Source organism: Podarcis cretensis (genome assembly GCF_951804945.1).
Source record: "Podarcis cretensis genome assembly, chromosome: 10".
Classification (NCBI taxonomy): Eukaryota; Metazoa; Chordata; class Lepidosauria; order Squamata; family Lacertidae; genus Podarcis; species Podarcis cretensis.
Genome location: NC_137179.1, coordinates 6,837,501 through 6,864,938, shown reverse-complemented (window position 1 = coordinate 6,864,938; position 27,438 = coordinate 6,837,501). Strand labels below are relative to the sequence as shown.

The 27,438-nt window shown below is 44.2% G+C and overlaps 1 protein-coding gene across 1 annotated transcript in view; it reads left to right on the top strand.

Moving 5' to 3' along the window:
- The window catches only part of EXOC4 (exocyst complex component 4), a 376,341-nt gene that overhangs the window by 302,951 nt on the left and 45,952 nt on the right, over positions 1–27,438 (top strand). Inside the window, exons 12-14 of the mRNA XM_079992331.1 lie at positions 5,962–6,098; positions 10,657–10,812; positions 12,471–12,649. Coding sequence (XP_079848457.1) covers positions 5,962–6,098; positions 10,657–10,812; positions 12,471–12,649 — 472 coding nt within the window. The remainder of the gene's footprint in view (positions 1–5,961; positions 6,099–10,656; positions 10,813–12,470; positions 12,650–27,438) is intronic.

The window sequence follows — 27,438 nt, the reverse complement described above, 5'->3', positions numbered from 1 at the left end:
TAAGAAAGATTATGGACTGGCAGGCCCAGTCACACACTTATAATCTAAAGAGAGATACAACATATAAGAACGAAAAGGTAGAAAATGGAAGGCATGCAGGAAGCAAATCTTACAGGAAGGTCCGAGTAAGAAGAGTCCTGTCTCTCTCCTGGGAAATGTGGAAAAGAGTAAAGCAGGTGTCAAAGAAGGGCTGTTCCCCATGGTAGAGCCTCTGCTTTGTATGCAAAAGGCTCTAGGTCAGGCATGGCCAAACTTGGCCTCCAGATGTTTTAGGACTACAACTCCCATCATCCCTAGCTAACAGGACCAGTGGTCAGGGATGATGGGAGTTGTAGTCCCAAAACATCTGGAGGGCCAAGTTTGGCCATGCCTGATTCTAGGTTCAATCTGTGGCATCTCTAGGCATGACTGGGAGACCCGGGCTCAAACGCTAAAGAGCTGCTGCCAGGCAGTATAGACAATACTGAACTAGATGAATCAACGGCCTGACTCAGTATAAGGCCATTTTCTGTGCTCCTGTGTGTCAGGGTGTTCCAGTGGTCAGTAGCAGCTCAGGAAAATGCCCACAGACAGGGCAGCTGTGGAAATGTTAGGCTTAAAGTAGAGATCAGTGGCAGATGAGCAAAGAGGTGGCACAGGTGGAGAAAGGAGGTAGGAAGAAGCAAAGTAACAGAGACATTTAAGGCCAATAGTAAATGCTATAGTGGATGTTGGATTTGAATTTAGGTCTCCCCAGTCCTGGTAGTGTAACCAAAATCTTAGTTTCCTTAGAGTTTGCGCAGTTGAATTTTGTGTCGCCTACTTTGAGGGAATAGTCAGTTTGTGTGAATTAAGTTATGCAAGGAATATTTGTGATGACACTAACAAGGATTTGAATCCCCTTTTGCTTTTCCTCCTAAGTGTGCACTGAAAGGACAGAAAAAAATCCACCTTTCTGCCACTTTTCAACCACCTTCCCTGTAAATATATATCAGGGTGTCTCAACTAACCTTTAAGTGATGTTGAGTTTGCAACCTGGGTCTGTCTCCCGAAGCCTTCCCTCTACCCAGCATCACAGTTCCCCTGAATAGCTCTTATAAGACATAAGAGCCCTGCTGGATCGAGCCAGAGGCCCCTCTAGAATAATAATAATAATAATAATAATAATAATAATAATAATAATAATTTCTATACCACCCTTTACCCGAGGATCACAGGGCAGTTTTCAATATGAAAACACAAAAATACATAGCATAGTAACAAACAGAAACAGCCCTCTCCTGGTCTTTGCTCCCTAACATTCAGAGGTCTCTGACCATGGAGGCTCCATTTGGCTGTTACTGTTAAGAGGCGTTGATAGAGCAACACTCTGTGCTAAGTTTTACAACTGCTGCTTTCTTATAGGGGAGCATCCCTCTCTCTCCCTTTAGCTGCAGCCTCATTTCTCTGTGCTACACCCTAAAGGCACAGGAGGAGCTGGAGCTAAGCCGATTTGTAGAGAATCTTGTCAGCCTAATTGATTACTGCGCGGTACACGCTGCTGACGACAGGTGAAATGGCGTGGAGTGGAACAAATCTGTATGTATCGCACATTCCCGCTGGGTCGGGCCAGGGCTCCTTCCTCTGACATGTTGATTTATATATTTGCAGCTCTCTTCCCTAATGAATAGTGCCCCATCACGGGTCACTGGAGCCCCCTGCTGTATAGACCCCATCAGTGCCACATCGAGGGAATGAATCATGCTTCCCAAAGCCTTATGCTGTGAATTTATGCGCTTGAACACTTGCAGGAGGCTAGCCAAGGAAAAGTAATTAAAAACCCCAGATATACACAGGACACTGACACAAACACACCCCGCCAAATGTCCCAGCAGGAAAATTACACATACACGTCTACAGGGTGCTGGGTTCTGCGAAATTTTCATCTCTAGTTTGCTTGAATTTTAAGATCCACCATCATGGTAAAGTACAATATCTGTGAGGCTGAAATACTTTCATCTGGCCTACACAGATTTGTTGTGTGATGGACACCAGAAGTCTGCATACAGGATCAAAGATCAGAAGTTTCCTCTCTTCCATGCCATGGGCCAGTCAATCCCTGTTTCTCTTGTTTGGGCAAATGTTATCCAGGAAATCATTTCAAAACATGATACATGCGCTCCAGACAAACAATATTTTCAATGTTGCAACCTTCTTTATTTTTATTTTTCCTGTGTGTGGTCCTCCTAATTTTAAAAACACAACAACCCATGTCTTCCTCCTGTGAAGTCCCAAGCAATTTGGAACTCAAATACCTAAAAGAGGACCACTTTCGGTATCAACCATCTCAGGCCCTACAATTGGCAGAGGAGGCCCTTGTTGGTAGTACCACAGCTGGGTGCTGCCTGGTTGGCACTGACTCATTGACAGGGCCTTCTTGGTGGGGGTTCTCCATTGGTGGAATGCCCTCCCTGTGAGGTGTGGTCTTCCTCATTAAGGAGCACATAAGGTAAGATCCTGCTGGATCAGGTCAATAGCCAGTGTAGTCCAGCATCCTGTTCTCACAGTAGCCAACCAGATGCCTATGGGAAACCAGCAAGCAGGATTTGACCACAGCATACATAGATGCATGCATGCGTACACCATTGTATTTGCATGCTGCCTTTCCATAGTGAAAACCATGCTCAAGGCAGCTTAAAGGTAAAGGTAAAGGGACCCCTGACCATTAGGTCCAGTAGTGGCCGACTCTGGGGTTGCGGCGCTCATCTCGCTTTATTAGCCGAGGGAGCCGGCGTACAGCTTCCAGGTCATGTGGCCAGCATGACTAAGCCGCTTCTGGAGAACCAGAGCAGTGCACGGAAATGCCGTTTACCTTCCTGCCAGAGCGGTATTTATCTACTTGCACTTTGACGTGCTTTCGAACTGCTAGGTTGGCAGGGACCGAGCAACGGGAGCTCACCCCATCGTGGGGATTCGAACCGCCGACCTTCTGATTCGCAAGTCCTAGACTCTGTGGTTTAACCCACAGCGCCACCTGCGTCCCTCAAAGCAGCTTACAACATGAAAAAAATACATATAATAAAAATAGTCGTAAACAATAAATAAAACACATTGGAAGGTACACAACTAAATTAACAGTTTCCACATTAAATCTTAATAAGATCGAAAAGATACAAAAACTATTGATGGCAGCAACAACCTCCTTCTAGCCTAGAATGCCTTCTTTGGTTGGCAGCAGCTCTCCAAGGTTGAGTTCAGGCAGAAGAGGGTCTTTCCCACAACCTCCTTCCGGATCCTTCTAAAGAAATACTTCCAGGGTTGAACCCTGGTCTTACAAAGCAGATGCTCAGCCACTGATCTGTAGTCACACTCAAAACATCAGTTTTATCTGCAGTAGAGATCTGACCAGTGGTATGCTCAAATCCATGACAGTTGTCAACTGAAGGGCTTCTGAAAACAAGGAAGCTTGACATTTTGTTGGTTTTACCTTCACTGTGAGTCCAAGAAACGTACGAGAGGTGTTCGAGTTCATAAACCTAATTTCTTTTTTGCCCAGAGCACATGCAACCCAAGACTTTTGTTTTCGAATGCATCATCTCTCACCCTTATTGTAGCATCTGGTGACTTTCATTGGGGCAATTGTTACAATACAGTGGTACCTCGGGTTAAGAACTTAATTGTTTCCAGAGGTCCATTCTTAACCTGAAACTGTTCTTAACCTGAAGCACCACTTTAGCTAATGGGGCCTCCTGCTGCTGCCGCTCCACGGGAGCCTGATTTCTGTTCTCATCCTGAAGCAGAGTTCTTAACCCGAGGTACTATTTCTAGGTTAGCGGAGTCTGTAACCTGAAGTGTATGTAACCCGAGGTACCACTGTACTAGATATTCCTCCAGGGACAATTGAACATGACACACCAACATAAAGTTGGATAAAGAGAAGATGGAACGTTTTGAAGGACGGTAGAAGGTCTGTGGGTCAATGCCCCAAAGGACCTGTTGAAACCCAGGAGTGGGATCTGTTAGTGCTTCTGACTGGGGGCTGCCATGCACAGATTGTAATTCAGTCCAAGGCTCAGTCCCATCATATATATTTTTAGTGTTCTGGCTGGCCAGGTGCTTGACCAGCCCTACCTCCTTCAGCCCCAGGCAGTCTCTGAAAAGCAGGAGCTTCCTCAAGCCCCAGGTGGACTGAGACAATGACTGAGGGGATACCATCAGCTCAGAAAGTCATGAGTTGTACAGGGCAGCTGTGGAATATCAGTCGATGTGCAGAGCTGAAGTGTTTTTCACCACCCTATATTCCCAGCCAAGGACACTCTCTGCAAAGTGCCTTTGACGGCTGTCAAACTTCCCACGGAATAACGTGCCGCACATGCAAAGGGCCGGGTTGCAGCGCTGAGCGAGGGGGAGGCTTCCTTATTCCTTTTACCAGCTTGGAGAGCAGAATCAATTCCTGTCACTCACCGGTAAATCTGCAGGAACAGGATTATGGATCTGGGTCCTTCTTGCAGTACTTTAATCTTAAAATCAATGCTGAGAAGGAAGCCAGGCTTGGGGGAGGGTAGCGGAGAGGCTCCAGCTTTGACTCTGATGAGGTTTTGCAACTTCAAATGCAAAAAGTGTCCAACTCTCTTGCAAGGGAGGCGGGGAGAGAATGCCTCACCTGTCGCAGTCAATGGAATCAGCAACACGGAGGACTTTAATTCAACATGTAAACCAAAGCAGGGCTTGGGAGATGCTCCAGCCTCTTGCTTTTAAGTGCACGGCTCAGAAAATAATCCTGCTATTCTGTGAAGCGAAATATTATTTTGCAGCGTGTTAAATTGGTTAGTAATTTTTAAGGTGCCACAAGACTCTTGTTTTTGCTGCAAGAAGCTAACACAATTGCCCCTCTGGAAGCTAGTTTTACCTTTCGCTTTTTTTCCTGCACCCATCAGTAGGGCTTATACGAAAGAGAAGTGTGCAGCTACCCAGACCGCGTACAAAATGCTGTAATAGCAAACCAGCTGCATTGAGATGACTTGTGGGGATCTTGGCTTGAGCCACTGGCTCTTCAGGGCCAACACAAATTGAGAAAGGGATGTGGAGGTTCTCACAGAAACCAACTAAAAAAAAATTGCTTACCTGGAAAAGTGATAGAGTAAAGGAAAATGATTGGGGGCTGGAGCACTTTGCCAACAAAGAAAGGGTGGTGCGTTTTGGGGAATGGGTTAGTTTAGGAAAGAAACCTTTTCTCGCAGTGACCAGCCAGATGCCTTTGGGAAACCTTCAAGCAGGACCTTAGCACAAGAGTGCTTGCGCTACTTGTGAGTCCCAGAAACTGGTATTCAGAAACATACTGCACCCAACAGTAGAAGTTGTACACAGCCATGATGATTAGTAGCCATATCCTTACCCTCTATAAATTTGCTCTGAAGGAGAGGATTGGCGGCCATCACCACCGTAGATTCCGGCGTATTAGGCGACTGGATGTATTAGATGACCCCCCCAAATTGGCAGCTGCAATTTGGGGGTTCGTCTTATAAGCCCAGTCGCCTAATATGCTGGGTAGCTCTGCGCCGGGAGAAAGCCGCAGTGGGCGGGCTCCACGCCGGGCGACTCTCTCCCGGCGCGGATTGAGCCCGCCGCTGCCCATACCTGGCATATAAGACGACCCCTGACTTTTTAAACCTCTTTTCCGCGGTTAAAAAGTCGTCTTATACGCCGGAATCTACGGTACATCTTGTGAGAGTGAATTGGTTAATTCAACTGTATTCTGCATGAAGAAGTACTAAGTACCCAAAGTTGAAAACAAGAATCTTACGCCATTGTATTGAATTGTTGCATTTAATTAAGACTAACTATGGTGTTCTTGGTTTGCTTGCTTGTGCCAAATAAACTTAGAAAGGCTTGAAAAATGTTTTTCTTGGCAGGGGCCCACCATGACAAGCCTTTAAAAAAACCTTCTTTCTTTCTTTCTTTCTTTCTTTCTTTCTTTCTTTCTTTCTTTCTTTCTTTCGGCAGAGCACAGTGATTGTGGAAAAGACCGTCCAGGACCTCATGAATTTGATGCATGACCTGAGCGCCTACTCTGACCAGTTCCTCAACATGGTGTGTGTCAAACTCCAGGAATACAAGGACACCTGCACTGTGGCCTACAGGTAAGGCTTGCTTGAGGGCCAGGTAGCACCCTTCAGGTCCTTCCCTTCAAGGACGTACTGAAGCATTTGGAGGTTTTCTTCTTTAGGAGGAAAAGGCAAATAAGGGAATAAGTTTAGATTTATTTTACCTATAAGTATATTTCTACACTGCCAACTCATTCAAAAAGATTTCATAGCAGTGTGCAATAAAACCATTAGGACGTCCTAAAATTGTAAAATACAGACTACCGCTGTATTGTAATTTGTTTTGACTGCTTTTAATACTGAATTTTAAATTGCTGTAGCGTGCCCTGGGACCTGTTGGTGATGGGTGGGTTTAATGGTGGCGGTAGGAGGAGCAATGCTCCATCCATGTAATGCATAATTAAGGCATACCTTTGTAGTAAATAATGCACAAGAGAAGACAGTAGGTAAACGACTTAAAACAGGTACAGCTACAAGGATAAAGGTGAGACAATAACTAGCCTATTTACACATACATAGTTAATACCTCCAGTCCCACTAATACAAAACTTACCTGTCACCCTGCTTTAAGTTGTTTACCTACAAGTGAAGTTACAAGTGAACTCTTTATTTATTGCGTTTGCAGTGACACAATTAGGTCACCCTCATTTCAGTGTCCAGTCCCTGATTACAGGAAGAGGAGGACATAAAAAATCACAGAAAATACACTACTTGATCTACCAACTCATGCTAGGTACAAATAGAAGTCATTATACCCTTTATGTGATTGGAAGAGCATAATGGGGGCACAAGATGTTCTCCTAACTCATTGTGAGAGAGGGAGAGAATGTGTATAAGAAACTGCATGGTGCTAGTTATTTATCTAGCCCTGCGTGTCTTTAGCGTTTCCCATCCCAGTTACCCAGAACCCATTAACTGGAGGTGCCAAATCTTGAACCTTGGATTGTTCTCCCCCACTTCTGATTCACATAGCCCATCCTCCTGTCATTTAAAGCTGCCTCGTGCTGAATCAGACCACGGGTCCATTTATCCTAGTGTGGCTCTCCCAAGAGCTTGGCCAGGGATTATTCTCAGCTGTCCCAGCTTTCCTGGTCGTATGAAGAACTCAAACTCACACCTCCAGTCCTGCCAAAGGTTTTAGTGCATTTATCAGATTAGTAAAGGTAAAGGGACCCCTGACCATTAGGTCCAGTTGTGGCCGACTGGGGTTGCGGTGCTCATCTCTCTCTATAGGCCGAGGGAGCCGGCATTTGTCTGCAGACGGCTTCCGGGTCATGTGGCTAGCATGACTAAGCCGCTTCTGGCGAACCAGAGCAGCACGCGGAAACGCCGTTTACCTTCCCGCCGGAGCGGTACCTATTTATCTACTTGCACTTTGACGTGCTTTTGAACTGCTAGGTTGGCAGGAGCAGGGACCGAGCAACAGGAGCTCACCCCGTCACAGGGATTTGAACCGCTGACCTTCTGGTCGGCAAGTCCTGGGCTCTGTGGTTTAACCCACAGCGCCACCCGCGTCCCTTCAGATTAGTACATAAGGCAAATTGCAGGTTAAAGGATTCAGCAGGTGCATGAGAGGTTAAATGCACCTCTAAGTTTAAGCTAAGGTGTTAATCCTACACTTCTCTTTTGAAGTGTGACCTGGGCACAGCTATTTGCATGGCAAGCAGTTGGAGTCCATGGCTGGAGAAGCGAGCAGACACTCCTTGTGGTTTGGCTAGTGAAGTTTGTTTATGCTGGCATCTCCGTGTCTGTGGTGCCCCCCTGTCCTAATGGCCATGTTTCCCGAGGGTGATGTGCTACATGTCCATGCAGAATATTAACCAGGGGATGTGGCGGTCAGCCCTAGGATGCCAGCAGCTGTAAGAAGTGGCAGAGAAAATGCAAGGACCATTTAAGGGGTTGGGTGGGAGAAACAGAGACACCACAGACTTGAGGAGGTGGGATTCATTGAAGAACAGAGCTGTCATCTTAAAACTGATACCGGATTCCACCCACCACCACTATCTCAAAGCAGCTAGCTATGCAATTTTTCCTGTTCTGGTAATAGGGTTAATCATCACCACCAGCATGACAATCTAATAATTGGTTTTTGGCTCATTGGGCCACAGACAGAGCCATCTGTGTTGCTGTGTTGTATCTGGCTCCCAGGAGGGGGCTAGGAAAGGGGCGTAACAGACAAACAGGTGACAGGGCATTGCAGAGAAAGGCCCGATTCCCTTCACGGCCCAGTGCGTTGAGTGCATAAGACATCTGCTTGAGATGGCATAGCAGCTCCAGAACCTGCACTGCTTCCAAAATTCAAATGGCTGCTAATAACCCCTGGAAACAAAATAGCAGAGTGGCTTGGGACTTTGATTAGGGAACATCTGGAGGCCGCTGGGGCTAATTGAGACTCAGGTATTTAGTGACAGAAGCACCCCAGGAGTCAGCGACAGATTTCACTTTCAGATTCAACATGACTGAATATGAGAAATTCATGCTCATCCACAAATAAAGCAGGTCTCTGGCCCCAAACACATAACATGCACCAAAGCATGGAGTTGCAGGGAGGAGACCCTAGCTAAGTGGTTCAGTGTCTGCTGTGTGTCCAAAAGGTCCCTGGTTCAGTTCCTTTTATCTTCACCTAAAGCAGGAAGCCTGGCGTGCTCTGGTCCATGGGGTCACGAAGAGTCAGACATGACTAAACGACTAAACAACAACAAAGCAGGAAGCATGGAATAGGAGGCTACCATGTTGACTACTTCTTTATCATAGGAATGCTGAGGGTAGATCTCACCTTCAGAGACACATTTGTACTGCCGTGCATTACGTCAAGCCAGTGTGGTGTAGTGGTTAGAGTTTTAGGGGGGCACGTGGTCCTGTGGGTTAAACCACAGAGCCTAGGGCTTGCCAATCAAAAGGTCGGCGGTTCGAATCCCTGCTACAGGGTGAGCTCCCATTGCTCGGTCCCTGCTCCTGCCAATCTAGCAGTTCGAAAGCACGTCAAAGTGCAAGTAGATAAATAGGTACCGCTCTGGTGGGAAGGTAAATAGCATTTCCGTGCGCTGCTCTGGTTCGCCAGAAGCGGCTTAGTCATGCTGGCCACATGACCTGGAAGCTGTCTGCAGGTAAACGCCGGCTCCCTCGGCCTATAGAGCGAGATGAGTGTGCAACCCCAGAGTCGGCCATGACTGGACCTAATGGTCAGGGGTCCCTTTACCTTTACTTTTACCTTTACATTACGTCACCCAAACTGGAATCCTTGAGGAGACCAAAAGCACGACCTTCCATCATGCAGTGGGACGATCATTTGCCCACCCCATCAATCCACACAATCCAGACCAAGGTTTGCCACAGCTGATCACATAAACGGAGCAGCTTGCTCCAGGTGGCACAGGCAAGGAATGACAAAACTGGGGTGGAGTTCTGAATTAAATATGGCATCCCCACTGCTGTGACAAATAACTATTTTATTGTATTCCATCCTACATGGCATGGTGACTTTCCAGGGCTCTCCTTTTCATTACTCCCTTCTTGAATTATTAGATAAAAGTTTGAAAACACAGAGAGAGTATTGCAAGGGCTTATGTCTAGGAGGCACATAGGATAAAATGAACCTGAGACTATAATTCTGGGATGCAGGATTGAGAAGAAAACAGTTGTATTTGTTAGACTGTGAAATAAACGCCCTAGAGTAGTAGCAGCCTCATTGCTGTTGTCATTTCAGACTTGAGTGGTCAAAGCATACTGGTTAACGTAGTCTAGCAAATAGGCCCTCGATGAGGAGGAAATGGGGGAAATGACCAAATTCCTCTCTTCCTTCAAAAATAACTACATTTTTCTGATATTTTTAACAGAATACTAGGCAGAACCATTGGATTTTCTACAGTCTGAGCTGGAGGGCTATTTGTTGTTCAAGACAGCTTTTACTTTTATCTGCTTTTCAATTTTGCATTGATTTTTGATGCAGCTCAGGGGTTGATAGTTTAGGAAATGGGAAAGCACATTGTTCCAGAGAGTAGTGAAGTCTGAAATGGAGATTTAGGCTCTGGGATCCTGCAGCATTTGAAAACTCAGACTGCGTCATTTTGCTTTTGGCAGATTGAATTTAGAAACTAAGAAGTATCTCCCACTGAACCAACCTGTTGATTAAAACCCTTTACAACCTTTTGAGGTGCAAAGAATTCTTCATCAACACTGCTGATTTTCAGTTATGCAGAGATCAGAGTTGATTATAACATATATTAAGTAAAATAGAAACATCGCTACCTGCCCCCGCCCCACTCACCTTTCCCCCCTCCACCCCCCCCTTTTCTCCCTATTGTAACACTAATGTCTCAACAAATGAAACTGATCTGTAAAAATGTAACTTGGAAAGAAAGAGAGATTGCTCAAACTTTTGTAAACCAAGAAAATCTTTAATAATAATAATAAAAGAGTTGATTATAATTGTCTCTACGGTATGGTATAGGGGCACACTTTATTCCACAGCCTGGGCACCCTTCACATTTGAGTGATGGTTTATTTATTTATTTCATAATGTGAGCTGGAATATCAAATAATCAGGAAATACACCTCACCTCTTCCTTACATCACCATTTCTCATTTGATGTAGGAGCATTGTTCAATCTGATGAAAAGCTGGTCATCAGTGCGTCTTGGGCAAAAGATGATGATATCACCAGACTCCTGAAGTCTCTTCCAAACTGGATCAACATGGCCCAGCCCAAGCAATTGCGACCAAAGAGGGAGGAAGAAGAGGACTTCATAAGGTAAATTATTCCTAAAATGATCCTAAATGGTAGTGGCAACAACAGGTAGCCTTGCCATGAATGGGTTGTCTTATCTGTCAGGGCACACAAGCGTAGCCCTCAAATTCCTTTGAATGTGCGGGATGAATTTCCTCAGGGTTGCCTGTTGCCAGGAAATAGATCTGAACTGTGGAGGGTTCCCTTTGGGCATTGTAAGTTACTTAATAATGTGTGTTTCTTTAGTGGATGACTCAGTGTTTGACCGCCTGACCCCGTGATCAATTTTACTAGCCTTCTCTGTCCAGCCGCCCAGCCCCTCCCTCTGGGACATCCGAAAAAGCCTGTTCATGAGCTACTAAGTTGTTTTAGAAATCCCTCGTGATGAATGAGAGGCTTGTTATTACAACTTACCGGAATCCATTAGGAAAATTATGTTAAGGAATTCTTCACCCTTCCTTGTAGTCTGGAGCCAGCCTGGTCGATCTTTGAAATGGGTCAAACTCCTTCACATGATTTAGAAGAAAGCATGGATTGTTGATTTGTTGTGCCACTTATTCTATTCTTTAAATTAGGGAGGAATACAACTCAAAATGATATAACATGCAAAAAGAAATATAATGCAAAAAAAGGGCTATCTCCATCTTGACAGCACATACACGTTAACTTGCTGCAGGTATAAATTTTGTAATGAAGTTGTGTCTCTTCTTCTTCTTCTTCTTCTTCTTCTTCTTCAAAACAACACATTTATTCAAAAGTTACACTACAGCTTTGTCCACTGCCATAATACTACAAAACGATCACTCCAATCTTGTTTTGACCTCCTGTTGTTTGATTCTTGTTTTCAATGTCTGGCCATGAGCTGCTTCTAGCTGAATAAAAGGTAAAGGTAAAGGTACCCCTGCCCGTACGGGCCAGTCGTGTCCGACTCTAGGGTTGCGCGCTCATCTCACTTAAGAGGCCAGGAGCCGGCGCCGTCCGAAGACACTTCCGGGTCACGTGGCCAGCGTGCCGAAGCTGCAGCTGGCGAGCCAGCACCAGTGTCGCACACAGAAACGCCGTTTACCTTCCCGCTATAAAGCGGTACCTATTTATCTACTTGCACTTTGATGTGCTTTCGAACTGCTAGGTTGGCAGGAGCTGGGACCAAAAGACGGGAGCTCACCCCACCGCGGGGATTCGAACCGCCGACCTTACGATCGGCAAGTCCTAGGCACTGAGGTTTTACCCACAGCGCCACCCGCGTCTAGCTGAATAGTGGGATCAAATAATTTAAAATACATTAAACATCAGTAAAAATGAGTCGGATCCAGACTTAGTTGTGCTTTAGTCCTGTTGAAATCAGTGAGGCAAGTGAATCACGACTAGCATGGATTTCAGTGAGGCTAGCATTCAGATTATCCTGGTGTCTGATCTTTTCTTACTCGGTACAGATCTAGCCTCAAAACTCCATTGTAACATCGCTGGTTGCACTGATAAATAATACATTCAGGTTATTCCAGTTTTAGGAATCAAGAGCACCTGACAGGCTGATGTGGGAGCAGCATGGGCTCAGATGAATGTGTAAAATCCCACACCAGGAAAAGCCCTTTAGACAAATCTGACTGAGAAAGTCCTTTTCTTTGCACTATTGTTGAGTTCTGTATTAATTTTATATGTGCCTTGTGTTTTTCTTGTTCTAGAACCGCCTTTGGCAAAGAATCCGAAGTGCTCATTGGGAACCTGGGTGATAAACTGATTCCCACACAAGAGATTCTCTCTGATGTCAGCGACCTGAAGGCCTTGGCCAATATGCACGAAAGTTTGGAATGGCTCTCCAGCCGTATGAAGGCAGCTTTCTCCAACCTTCCAGTGGCACAAAGTGAGTAGACAAATAAATCCCTCTTCTCCCAGGCCTTTGACTAATTCATGGGTAGGCAAACTAAGGCCCGGGGGCCGGATCTGGCCCAATCGCCTTCTAAATCTGGCCTACGGACGGTCTGGGAATCAGCGTGTTTTTACATGAGTAGAATGTGTCCTTTTATTTAAAATGCATCTCTGGGTTATTTGTGGGACATAGGAATTTGTTCATTCCCCCCCCCCAAAAAAAATATAGTCCAGCCCCCCAACAAGGTCTGAGAGACAGTGGACCGGCCCCCTGCTGAAAAAGTTTGCTGACCCCTGGACTAATTAAACATTTGATGTCCTTTTAAACTGTGGGAGTTTGTTTGTTACTACAGGGAAGGGTCGTAGCTCAGTGCATCTGCCTTGCAGAAGGTCCTGGGATCAGTCCTCAGTATCCCCAGCTAGGGCTGGGAATGAGAGCTGCTGCCAGTCAGTGTGGACAATACTGAGCTAAATGGACCCAATGGTACAACAGAGCACAAAGCAGCTTCCTATGTTCCCAACACCTTGAGCTCCTCAGCTCCTGCAGTCTCCCTGGCTTGGTCAGGATTTTGGGTTAACACACTCTTCTTAGGGCCCTCGTATCTATGGGACTGCCTCTCCTGGTATGTCCCGCAGAGGACTTTAAGGTCCATGAATAACCATAGTTTAGAGGTCCCGGGCCCTAAGGAAGTCAGACTATCCTCCACCAGGACCAGGGCCTTTTCAGTGATGGCTCCGACCTGGTGGAATGCTCTGTCCCAGGAGACCAGGGCCCTACAGGATTTAACCTCCTTTTGCTGGGTCTGTGAGACAGAGCTACTCCACCTGGCATTTAATTTGAATTCAGCCTGATCTTTTATTTCCCTTCTCTTTCCTCTCCCTCTCCTTTTATGAAGATTACCCGCTCTGGGACCCCACAGCTAATTCTCCCCTGGCCTCCTCGCTGGCCCAAGTAGGACTAATTCAGCCAACTAGCCCTGGTGACTATCTAATGTTTATTGGATGGATTTCCCCCAAATTGATTTTTGAACTTTGAATTTTATTGTTATTCATGCTTTTATACTGTATTTTATACTGCTTCTATGTTGTATTACAATTAAGTGTTTTAAATTTGTTGTTAGCTGCCCTGAGCATGGTTTTCTGAACCGGGAAGGGCGGGGTATAAATAAAATATTATTTATTATTTATTTATTCTTCTTTTTTTTTTTACAGTATTTGTACAATATACAAACTGGGCTGAGTGACTTTATAGTTAATCTGTCAAAGGCCTCCCCTTCCTACAGATAAAAATTCAATAACCTTTTTTTCTGTGTCTCTGCCACAATTATCACCCATTTAAAACCAGCCCAGCTAATGGAGTGTTTTATCACACCCCACAGTCTCTCCCTCGTTCATTATTTAGTGTTTGCTAAGCTGATGGCACTTCCACAGCTCTCCCCTTATCTGTGCTTCTTCAGAATTGGATTTTTGTATTTTCCAAACCAGTCAGATATGACACAGTCATTTTTGTCTTCTCCTGGTTTGTTTTTCCTCTTCCTCTTCCTTCTCTTCCCCCGCCCGCAAAGAATGCAAACTTTACTCTTAGCAATAACTGTTTAGATGCTAAGGTTGCAGCATGTAGCTAAACTCACCAGAGTGCTCAAGCAAATTCTTTTTCATTCATTGATTTCAATATTGCATTCACCACTTCCTGAGAACTCAGGTCTGGTGGTGATATTTGAAAACAAAAACTATGTCAAAGAGCTGAAGTGTATTGAGTTTATGGCAGAGAAGCCTCTGCTACCGACTGGCTGAGCAGGAGTGATGTTCTTCGAATGTTCAGTTGCTCAGGAAGCAAAGCAGTTTGCAGGCCAACAACTGTGAGGAAAGGGTAAGCTGTCATTTTTGCTGGGAATAAAACTTCTCACAAATTCAGGCTAGAGACTTAGAAGAGGTCCCAAGGAGTAGTGAAGCTAAGGGACATGGAGATAAGAGACCAGGAGGCTGAAGGCAGAGGGGAGAATAAGATGTGAACATTCCACAAGCAAATTAGGTTGAGTACGGAATGAGTAGAAATCGAATGTGCAACAATCTAACCTCCACGTAAGCTTTGTGCATGCAAATCAGAGCGGATGCTCAATAAATCTAGGCTAAATGCAAGCAGCTTTTAAGCATTTCCCTCTTTGTTTCATGAGTGTGTCATGTTATCCGCCCAGTTTCAAATCTTCCATATCTGGGTAAGGTAATTGAGAGAGCGGTTGCTGAACAGCTTGGTAGGTTTCTGGAGGAAAGATCGGCTTTAGATCCATTTCAGTCCGGTTTCCGTCCTGGTTTTGGGACCGAGACGGCTCTGGTTGCCCTAACAGATGATCTCCGTAGACAACTGGATCGAGGCGGGTCAGGACTGCTGATCCTTTTAATTTGTCAGCAGCCTTTGACATGGTCGATCATGATCTTCTGGACCACCGCCTTGCAGACGTGGGGATACAGGGCATAGCCCGTAACTGGCTGTGCTCTTTTATCTCTGGTCGGGGACAGAGGGTGGCACTAGGGAGGGAAATGTCGTCGCGCCATTCCTTGATGTGTGGAGTGCCACAGGGCGCAATTCTCTCCCTGATACTTTTTAACATCTTTATGTGCTCCCTTGCCCAGATTATCCGGAGCTTTGGGCTGGGCTGTCACCAATATGCCGATGACACTCAGCTCTATCTGCTGATGGATGGCCACACCGACACGGCCCTGAACACACTGACCAGATGCTTGGAAGCTGTGGCTGAATGGTTTCGTGGGAGCCGATTGAAACTAAATCCTTCGAAGACAGAGGTCCTATGGCTAGGTCGGGATGGCATGGGGATGAGGGACCAACTCCCTTCTCTTGCGGGGGCCCAATTAGTGCCATTGCCTTCCGTTAAGAGTTTGGGTGTAATCCTTGACGCCTCCCTTTCCATGGAGGCGCAGGTTACAGCAACAGCCAAGGCGACATTTTTCCACCTTCGCCGCATCAAGCAGTTGGTCCCTTACCTTTCCCGCCCTGACTTGGCCACAGTGATTCATGCGACGGTCATCTCCAGGCTTGACTACTGTAATTCGCTCTACGCGGGGCTGCCCTTGAAGCTGTCCCAGAAACTCCAGCGGGTGCAGAATGCTGCAGCGAGGCTCCTCACGGGGTCTCTGCCATGAGAGCATATTCATCCAGTGCTTTTCAAGCTGCACTGGCTCCCGGTGGAATACAGGGTCAGATTTAAGGTGTTGCTTTTGACCTTTAAAGCCCTTACGGCCTAGGACCCTCGTACCTACGGGACCGCCTCTCCCGGTATGCCCCACGGAGGACCTTAAGGTCCATAAATAGCAACACCCTAGTGGTCCCGGGCCCTAAGGATGTTAGATTGGCTTCGACCAGAGCCAGGGCCTTTTCAACTCTGGCTCCGGCCTGGTGGAACGCTCTACCTCATGAGACCAGGGCCCTGCAGGATCTGATTTCTTTCCGCAGGGCCTGTAAGACAGAGTTGTTCCGCCTGGCCTTTGGCTTGGAGCCAATTTGATTCCCTCCCTCCCTCTCTTTCTTTTTTCCTTTCCTTCTCCTCCTGCGATGAGGCTACATTTTAATATTTTAATGTTTCAATATTTTAATGTTGTATTTTTTGTTTTTAAGTTGTAATCATTCAACTTAAATGAACTTGGCTAGGGAGGGCGGGGTATAAATAAATTATTATTATTATTATTATTATTATTATTATTATTATTATTATTATTATGTTATCTGCAGACTTTGGAATTCTGTGCTAATACAGCATTCAGAATATTGTCCTTGTGAACTGCATCTGTATACTGTACTATCTCTTCTGGACTATCCTTTGGCCTTCATCTAGACTGTATTTTGGTGTGGCACCTTACTGTGCAAACACAAAGAGTGTGAGCTGAGCACAGTGTTCCCCAGATTTCTAGTCACTGAGGCAGGCTTTTCCAGAATTAAAACTGAGAGCATGGTGGAAAGATATTAGAAAAGCATGTGGATATAGGAATTGCCATATGTTTCTGTAAGAGATGCTCTTCTGCAGTGCTCTTCCTCCGGATTTGTAGCCCTACAATGCAGAGATGCAGCAGGCAACCTCGGAGGCTCAACACCAGACACACACACACACACACACACACACACACACACACCACATGGCATACAGAGACACAACTCATCATCTTTAAAAGAGAATCAGATTTTGACTCTTTATCTCACAAACCTCTTGCATCTCTTCTTTTGGGGCCTGGGACGCTAGTTTTAAAATTACCCTTTAGTAAATTTGAGCAGCCAGTTAATGCAGAGTGGGGAGAGAGAAAGAGGGTTAGCACAAGAACAAAATTGCCTTTTCTCCCCAGAGAAACCGTCAGGAGCAGGGTTGGGACAGTTGCTTCGCATGGCGTGTTGATATGCATAATCCTGTGTATACCCAAAGATTTATTGTGCCCAGCATAATCGCTCATTAGGAGTGTTGTCTCTGTCTCCTGTCCCTATTTAGGGAGGATTACAGGTTGCTTTAGGTTAATAAACCTTGAATATTTCTTGGTATTTAACATTGGCTGGCTGGCTACCTGAAAGCTTACCTTTCTAGAATTCCTGTTTTTGAGTGCAGGTTCATTTTCTGAAGATCTGGGGAAGAATGGCTTGTGCGAAAGTTCAGGTTGTGTCGAGAATAAGTCCCTACAAGAAACATGATGAGTTGGCTGTAGTGACCATTTCCCTTTCCTCGCACAGCCATTTTTCCAGTGGGCAGCTAGGCAGCAGCTACTTAGCACCTGTCCTCAACTGCTCCTTTACCATGATGTGCTTCCATGCTAGAGAATACAAAGTGCAACCCTAAAACGCTTCAAGATGCTATCTTGTACCTTCACATTGTGTTTCTGGGCCATAAGCAGTCTGGGGCGCCAGAGATAGCCAAGTGGGCAGGGACACAAGGCAGACCGCTGCCTGATCAAAACCTAAGCCAGACTCAGGAGCTTCTGTTGCTGCTAGAACTAGAGGGAGCCACTGTGGAATCAGGAGGACATCGTAGGCCCAGGAATGCTTCATGCAGCAGAGCATAGATCCAGAAGTTCCCAATTCTATCTCCAGACTCCTGACATTTCTAAAGAAGGGGCAGTGTGTGGCATTAATATGCTTTGTGTGTGCATGCAGATCACCCTAGAATATGTTTATGTTTGTTTAAGTCTCCGTTCATTATGATTTTCCTACCTTCTGGGATTTCTAAGCCCATTATGTGAATGTTGAGGCACTGATATCAAGATTTAAACCAGCACGGCTAAATTCACCAAGAGTGGTGGTGGTGGTGATTAATTCATGATTTGGGCTGTGTTAGGAATGTTCGTGGACACTGATCCTCAATTCTCTTTTTTATATTTTCTGATATCAGATTTTATATTGCAAACCACCAACAAGAATCTGCAAAGCCAGGTGCCCCACTTTGGGTAAATGTTCTTCCACTGTATTATTTTGTTTTTAAGAGATTTAATAGTACAGTCCTTTCCACCCAAACTCAGCCCTACATCATCTAAAGGGGGAGTTGGTTCTTCAGCTGGTGGATTCGTCTTTTAACCAAGAAACCATCTTCCTTCCCATCCTTGTGCAATCAAGGCCCTGATTATGTTGATTGCCTCTGCATTAATAAGCACTGATCATCTTGTGAGTGTGTTATCTGAAAGAGGAGCACACCCAGAGTTGTTAGCTTTTTAAGAGTTTGCTTTGAGTCCTACTTTTACCTCATCTGGCTGAATTAATATTCTTCTTTTTTGTAGCAGAGGCTCCTTATCAGTAGATAGTTGTCAGGGGTGCTTCTCAGCCAAAAGAATGCACACGGCAGATCGTTAAGTATTTATTGTCCAAGATAACACTTAACAATTGCTTCTACAGCTCTGGAAATCTACGCACACCAATCTAACAACTAGGCTGCTATTCCCAGGTCAGCACTGTATGGAACAGTTGCTGTAACAGGGGACCATTCCCCTCCACCAGTTAATGTACCTCCCCCCAATGGTCTGCATGCATGCAGCCGGAGACTGTGCCTGCGTGGAAACTTCTTCTGTTCATCCTTTTTCAGTCCCCTCCTGGTTCTGTGAGTCAGTGGAAAGGGGAGGGTGGGGAATCCCTTCACTTCCTCCTCTCCTTCCATCCTCCAACTCTGAAGCTTCCCCTGCCTGAGTCCTGCCTCCTAGCTGATACAGGCCCCCACAAACCACTGCCCTGAGTCAGACTCCAGCCCCCCCTGCCCCTGGTGCACACTCGCCAGCAGCCTGCCAGTCCCTGACAAGAAAGTATAAGGAGAGATGTTGCTTTTGGATGTTATTGTTGTTTAGTCGTGTCCAACTCTTTGTGACCCCATCAACCAAAGCACGTGTGCTTTTGGATAGCACTTGCTTTATGCACTGCATGAGTCTCCCACCAGAACAGGAATCTGTAAGAATATTGGACGATCCCTGCTGGATCATAACAAAGGTCTATCTAGTTCAGAGTTTTGTTTCCGACCTGGTTGGGTAGCCAATCAGGTGCTTCAGGGAAGCCAGTGAAATCAAAAATTTAAGGTCACACACACACACATGAAATGTTCATAACTGCATATATAAACCACATGTCTGAACCCCTCCCCCCCAGAAAAAGTCCTGAAACCATTTTGTCCCTCCCAAATTGACCTCAAATATTTCTCTGCAAGGTCGAAGGAAAATGGAAAAGGCTCCCCATTGTCTTTTCGTTCACAAATCCTGTCTTAAGGATATGTCTGTATATGAATGAATAGGGTGAGCCTGTGACCTGGCTCAAGAACTAAGTATTTGTCATTACAAAAGACTGGCCAGGCTCCCCAGGGTATCCAATCAAGTGACCATTAACAGATCTGCCACACAGGAGATAAACAATGCACTCAGTTTTCTGTTGTAGACCGCCCTTTCTGTGAAGTAGGTATGATGTATCTGGGGGTGGTGGTCTTGAGCTACACCCCTTCTGTGATGTATGTATGATGTTTCTGGGGGTGGTCTTGGACTCCGGGCAATTTAAAATGTCTATATAAGGGCGGGCACACCTTTGTTTGGGGTCTTCCTCCTTTCCTGCGTGTGAGGGAAGCACCCTGTTGCAACAGTTCAATAAAGATCAGGCTTACTAGCTGCTTTGCTTCTCAATATTCTCTGGTTGGCCTCTGTTATTTGCTCCGACCGATGGAGAACCTACAAAGGACTTTATAAGGGCTCTTGTGTCCCCCATAAGGGAATAAGGGCAGATTTTTGTTTATTACACCAGTAAATCCCCATGTCCAGTTCTCTCCAGTCCCTTTTATAAAACACACCTACAGTGGTGCCTCGCAAGATGAAAAGAATCCGTTCCGCGAGTCTCTTTGCCTTGCGGTTTTTTCGTCTTGCAAAGCAAGCCCATTGACGCCTTAGCGGATTAGTGCTATTAGCGGCTTAGCGGCTTTTAGCGGCTTTTAGCGGCTTTTAGCGGCTTAGTGGCTTAGCGGATAAGCAGATAAGCAGCTTAGCGGCTTAGAAAAAGGGGGGGGGAGGAAAAAACCCCCGCAGGAACTCGCAAAACATTTTCGTCTTGCGAAGCAAGCCCATAGGAAATTCGTTTTGCGAAGCGCCTCCAAAACGGAAAACTCTTTCGTCTAGCGAGTTTTCCGTCTTGCGAGGCATTCGTCTTGCGGGGCACCACTGTAGTTTCCACATGTTGTGAAAAGGCCATCGTTGGGTGGTAGAGCATATAAGGCAGCTTCCTGTGTTTGAGAAGGGCCTTAGCACAGCGGAAGGGCATCTGCTTTGAATGCAGAAGGTCCAAGGTTCAATCCCTGGCCTCTCTAGGAGAGGCTGGGAATTCCCCTGCCTGAAATCTAAGAGAACTGCTACCAGCCATTATGAACAATGCTAAGACCCAGCCTTATGCAGATTCCTGTGTTCCTCTTTCTGCTGCACAGACTGATGTTGGCAGGACAGAGAAATGCATAATGCAATGATATCAAAACACAAGCTCTGGAAAGCGGCCGGGTTTCAGGGGATGGGGAGAGCACAAGCCGTAGGTGCCAGCTCCCTGTTACACACAAACACCAGTTTCCTTCCGGCTGCCTTTGCTAAATGCAGGTTAGGTCCCTTGGGTGTGATAAAAATTCTCAAAGAGGCTTGCAAAAAAAGACCCACGCCATTATTAACACAATGTAAAATCCAAATAAAATGATAAATAGGAGAAGCATGTTTGTAGCTTCTCCCAGTTGGGAGAGGTTGGACCATGAGTAGGCAAACTAAGGCCCAGGGGCTGGATCAGGCCCAATTGGCTTCTAAATCTGGCCCGCGGTCAGTCCAGGAATCAGCATGTTTTTATATGAGTAGAATGTGTCCTTTTATTTAAAATGCATCTCTGGGTTATTTGTGGGGCATAGGAATTCCTTCATTATTATTTTTCTTTTATATATATATATATATATATATTTATTAAGATTTTTAAATACAAATACAGAAATAATAAACAATATAACATATATCATAACATAGTTTCATAACTTCTTTGGACTCCCTCGCGTCTCCCGCTCCCACTTACATCATTGTAAATTTTGCCAGCAATTTATCACCTTGTTTAGATTCTTGTATCCCATTCATTTGAATATAATCTAATAATTCTCCAAAAGGTTTATATTTTCCTCAATCTCACTTATCATCCTAATTCCACCTAATTTGGTGGTGCTCAATTATTTATGATCTAGCATCCTCCTTAACATTCAACCAAATTACAGTATTTTTGTAAATAAATCTTAAATTTCTTCCAATCTTCTTCAGCTCTCTCCTCTCCCAAGTCTCGGATTCTGCCGGTCATCTCAGCCAATTCCATATAGTCTATCAGTTGCATCTGCCATTCTTCCAGTGTGGGTAGATCTTGGGTTTTCCAATGCTTAGCGATAAGTATCCTTGCTGCCGTTGTTGCATACAGGAAAAAAGTTCTGTCCTTCTTTATCACCCTCTGGCCGACAATACCCAGGAGGAAGGCCTCTGGTTTCTTGGGGAAAGTATACTTAAATACCTTTTTCAACTCATTATATATCATTTCCCAGAAGGCCTTCACTCTAGGGCACGTCCACCAGAGGTGAAAGAATGTTCCTTCATTTCCTTTACATTTCCAGCATTTGTTATCAGACAAATGGTATATTTTGGCAAGTTTAACTGGGGTCATGTACCATCTATATATCATTTTTATTACATTTTCCTTCAAAGCATTACATGCAGTGAAGTTCAACCCAGTGGTCCACAACCTTTCCCAGTTCTCAAACATAATGTTATACCCAATATCCTGTGCCCACTTTATCATAGCCGATTTAACCATTTCATCTTGTGTGTTCCATTTTAACAGCAAGTTATACATTCTTGAAAGTACCTTGGTCTTAGGTTCTAACAGTTCTGTTTCCAATTTCGATTTCTCCACCTGGAACCCTAACTTTTTGTCATTTTTAAAGACTTCTTTAATCTGAGCGTAGTGTAACCAGTCTCGCACTTTATCCTTCATTTTCTCCAAACTCTGCAATTTCCAATTGTCTCCATCTTTTTCTAGTATTTCCCCATATTTTGGCCATTTGGCCTCCATATTGGGTCTTTTTCGGGCCTTAGCTTCCAGAGGTGATAGCCACCTTGGAGTTTTATTTTCCAATAAGTCTTTATATTTTGTCCAGACATTAAACACTGCTTTTCTGACAATATGGTTCTTAAAGGCCTTATTGATCTTAACCTTGTCATACCATAAGTATGCATGCCAACCAAAAGCATTGTTGAAACCTTCCAGATCCAGTACATCAGTGTCTTCGAGAAGTAGCCAGTCTTTTAGCCAGCAGAAAGCTGCGGCCTCATAGTACAACTTTAGGTCTGGCAGGGCAAAGCCCCCTCTTTCTTTCGCATCAGTTAGTATCTTAAACTTAATTCTGGGCTTTTTGCCCTGCCAGACAAACTTAGATATATCTCTCTGCCACTTCCGGAAGCACTCCGTCTTGTCCACAATCTGTAGTGTTTGGAACAAAAACAACATTTTTGGCAATACATTCATCTTGATAGCAGCAATTCGGCCTAACAAAGAAAGTTTCAATTTTGTCCAACTGTCTAAGTCTCTCTTAATTTCTGACCAACATTTTTCATAATTGTCCTTAAATAGATTCAGATTTTTTGCTGTTATGTTTACCCCTAGGTACTTTACTTTTTTAACCACATTTAATTCTGTCTCTCTCTGAAACCGTTCTGACTCTGTATCTGTCAATTTTCCCCCCAATACCTTGGTTTTCTGTTTGTTTAATTTAAATCCCGCCACCCGACCAAAGTCTTGAATCAATTGTAATACTCTTTTCGTACTAGATTCTGGCTCCTGCAAGGTCAAAACTAGGTCATCTGCAAAAGCTTTAAGTTTATATTGTTTCGTTCCGACCTGAATTCCTTCCACCAACCGGTCCCCTCTAATCATATTCAAGAGCACCTCCAGAACCGAAATAAATAGCAGAGGGGAAATAGGGCAGCCTTGTCGTGTTCCTTTTTCAATTTTAAACTCTTCTGTAACCACATTGTTAACTATCAGTTTAGCCTTTTGTTCTGAATATATTGCATCAATCCCATTCTCAAAACCCCGTCCCACTCCCATTTCTTTTAAATTTCCCTTCATAAATTTCCAGGAAATATTGTCAAAGGCCTTCTCCGCATCTATAAAAATTAACACTGCTTTTGTATTTATATCTGTTTGCAAAAGTTCCAAAATGTCAATGATGTTCCTTGTATTAGCAAACAGGTGTCTACCTGGGAGAAAGCCTGCCTGGTCCTTGTGAATTACTTCATTTAATACTTTTTTAAATCTACTTGCCAAAATGTCTGCAAATATTTTGTAATCCACGTTTAAAAGAGAGATGGGACGATAGTTCTAAAGTTGTGTCTTTTCAGCTTCCAATTTTGGTATCAATGTGATAAAAGCTTCCTTCCACGATTCCGGCGCCCTCTTCCCCTCCATAATTTCATTGCTAACCTCCATCAGTGGTTGTATCAGATAGTCTTTTAATATCTTATAATACTTGGAGGTCAGCCCATCTGGCCCTGGGGATTTGCCCAATTGCATGTTCTGAATGGCTTGTTCAATCTCTTGTCGTGTTATTTTGCAATTCAGGATTGATCTATTTTCTTGTGACAATTTAGGTAGTCCATTTTTTTCCAAAAATTGTTTAATCTCAACCTTGTCTTGCGGCCCTTGAGTATATAATTTTTTGAAGTATCTCTGGAAGCACTTTCTAATATCCACAGGGTTCTGAATATTTCTTCCTTCAATCTCTAAATTTGTAACTGTATTTAGTTTTTGTCTCTTCTTCAGTTGCCAAGCTAGCAATTTTCCACATTTATTCGCCGATTCAAAAGTTTTTTGTTTCATTAATTTAATCTTCCACTCTATTTCCTGGTTTATCAATTTAGAGTATTGTGCTTGATAAAGTTTAATTTCTCTCAGAATCGGCTGTGACTTCGGGTTTGATCTTAGCTTCTTCTCTAGTTCTTTAATTTTCTCCAAGATCTTATCTTTCCTCTCATTTTGTGTCCTTTTCTTTACAGCATTCTGTTGTATCAAAAACCCCCTCATCACAGCCTTGCTTGCGTCCCAGATAATTCTTTTTTCCACCGTAGTGTTCATATTTATCTCAAAGTAATCCTTCAAAACTTTTTGGGCCTTCTTAATATTCTCCTGATCTCTAAACAAATTGTCATTCATCTTCCATCTAAAGGAGCCGGTTGGTAGTAGTGTCATGTCCATCTTTACTGCATTATGGTCGGAGCAGGTCTTTGGGCAGATTTCCACCTTTCTGGCCTTAGGTGCCAGACCTCTAGATATCCATATTTGGTCGATTCTTGTCCAGGTCAGCTGGGCTTCAGAGAAAAATGTTCCCTCTCTTCCCAAGGGGTTCTTTGTTCTCCAAATGTCAATCAGATCCATATTGTCTGTCATTTCAAAAAAAGTCTTTGGTAGTCTGCCGTCTTTTGTGACATTTTGGCTTTGTGACTTATCCATGTTAGTTGATACGACCCCATTCATATCTCCCATCATGATGATGTTGTTATAGTCCAGATAATCCAGCATAGTCTCATGCAACTTCTTGTAAAATTCCGATTTCCCCTCATTTGGTGCATAAATTCCTAATATCAAAAACTTCTCTCCTTGATGCTGTATCTCAATTGCCAAAATTCTTCCATGTTCATCTTTAAATAAAAATTTAGGTGACAGGCTCTCTTTTGCATATATCACCACACCTCTCTTCTTTACTCTGTCCGAAGATATGAATTCCTGGCCAAGTCTTTTATTTATTAACACTTTTCTATGGAGCCTGGTCACATGTGTTTCTTGTAAGCAAATAATGTCCAATTGTTCTTTTTTTAATATGTGAAATATTTTCCTCCTTTTTTCCGGGATGTTGCAGCTATTTATATTCCACCTCAAGAGTTGCAGAGACATCCTGAATAAATCTGGTTATTTTCCTGGGGGTGGTATCTTATTCGCTGGATCTTCAGGTTCCAAGGGTGAAAGTACCGCCGGTGCTCCCGGCCCAAAGGGTGATTCAATTCCTTTTTGAAGGTCCTCTCCGTATGCAGTCAGAAATTTGTCTCTATCTTCCAATGTTCTAATTTTAACCTTCTTCCCTCTGAAGGTAAAGGATAGTCCTTGAGGAAACTCCCACCTAAAGATAATTGAGTTGCTCCTCAGCAACCTAACCAATTCAAGGTAGGCAGATCTAAGGTCCAACAGTTGTTTAGGAATGTCTTTGTAAATTTCAGTTCTTTTATCCAAAATGTCCAGTGACTTTTCGTAGTGTAGGCCCAAAATCTTATCCCTTTCCTCCTTTGATCTCAATGTTATCAAACAGTTTCTGGGCTTCTCTTTCTTTGCAAATCTTCCAAGCCTGAAAGCTGATACAATTTTAAAGTCCTTTTCCTCTAAATTCCAAAACTTGGAAAATTCTTTAGTCAAAAACTCAGCTAAGTTGCCTTCTTCCACTTCTGGTATTGCCCTTATCCTTAAGTTACTCTCCCGGTTCCGCAGTTCTATCATAGAAAGATAGGTCTGGTGTTCACCTACTTGTTTGCAGAGTGGTCTTACCTCTTGTTCTAAATTTTCAAGTTTTTGGCTAGTGTCCTCAGCCAATTTCCGATTTTCTACTGTGGCCTCCGTCAACTGCCCAATTGCTTGTACGTTCTGTGATACTTGTCCAGTTAATTTATTTAGACATTCTGTATTTTGATCAATTTTAGCTGTTTGCTCATCAGCTTTCTTGTCCAAAGATTCCACTCTCTTGTCCAGAGATTCCAATTTTTCATATATTTTCTCTAAAATAGAAGCAGTTGCTCCTGAGGCCATATCTTCCAATTGTAACTGCTCAGTTTCTCCCTCCCCTGCCTGTGGCAGAGAAGCAGCTTCTTCCTCTGAAGGCAAAGTAGGTACAGATGATCTACGTGTCTGCAAGGCTGAGGTTAAAGTTGTTAAAGTTGTTTGTCTAGTTCTTCCCCTCTTTCTTGCACCACTCATTCCAGAGTTATCTAAAAATCAAGGTCAAGCTGAGTTGTTCCCATGAGAAAGCTGCAGCCCAGAGGAAAACAGTCAAACAGGAGGTCGGGAAAAGGAAAGTAGAATAATGTCACTGCTGTAAATCCCCAAATCCTCTAGGGGGAGCTTAAAATGTCTTCAGGGAAGAATCCAATTCTAGTAAAATTATTAAAATCAAATTTAATGTCCCAGAACCTTCAATAACAGGTTTTAAACAGAGTTAGTGTTGACAGCCACATTGTTTCAAACAGTGCATACTGGTGTTTCAAATGATGTTTCAAAATAGCAAGTCCAAACCCCCTCAGATTGTTGCAAATTTTAATACACAGTAGCCAGATCTTGCAAACTGACAGCTCAGTCTCAGGCAGCTCCAGCACCTGGGTTTCTCACTCAAATTGTAGTTCCAATAGAAGAAAGGTATCACAAAGTAAATAAAGGGCAAAAAATCAATTGCTTAAAGTCCTTATTTCGTTTAAAGGAAAGTTCAGTGGGTGCTCAGATCAATTAGGTTAAAAGTTCTTTCTATGCCCCCACTCCTCCAGCTCTTTGCTTTGAAGTTCAGTGGCAGCGGAAGACGGACTTCCTGTTTTACGTCACTCCGCTTTCAGCCAAATTCAGTATTTTTTAGTGTCAAATTTTTTAAAGTCCTTCTTTACTCACGGGTTGTTGCTTTTCCGAATCAGAAGTTTCCAGGAAAAAAGGTCAGCGCTCACCGGCAGCAGCAGCGCGGCTTCACTCCGCAGATTGCGAAACGACTCACAGCGCCGCTACCCCCTCCACGTTCCGGAGCCCCTTACGGGGTTCCTTCAGCGTTTCAGGGGCCGCTTCTGGCGCCTGCCGAGTCCCTTCATTATTATTTTTCCCCCAAAATATAGTCCGGCCCCCCACAAGGTCTGAGGGACAGTGGACCAGCCCCCTGCTGAAAAAGTTTGCTGACCCCTGGGTTAGACCTCCTTTTGTATAAGTATGGGTGTGTTTTTAGATTGTTGTTGTTCTAGTTTCATACTGCTTTTACACTGTTTTGTAAATCATGTTGAGTCACTTTTTGTGAAAAAGGCAACAAATTAGTGCAATTTAATACTGTTGTTGTTGTTGTTGTTGTTGTTGTTAACAATCCTGACAATTTTGAGCTCAAATGGGCCATAACTCAGTGATCGAAGGGTGTGCTTTCCTGGCAAGGATCTCAGGCTCAATCTTTGGTGTCTCCAGGTAGGGTTAAGAAAAGCACCTGGTAGGTTGCTTCT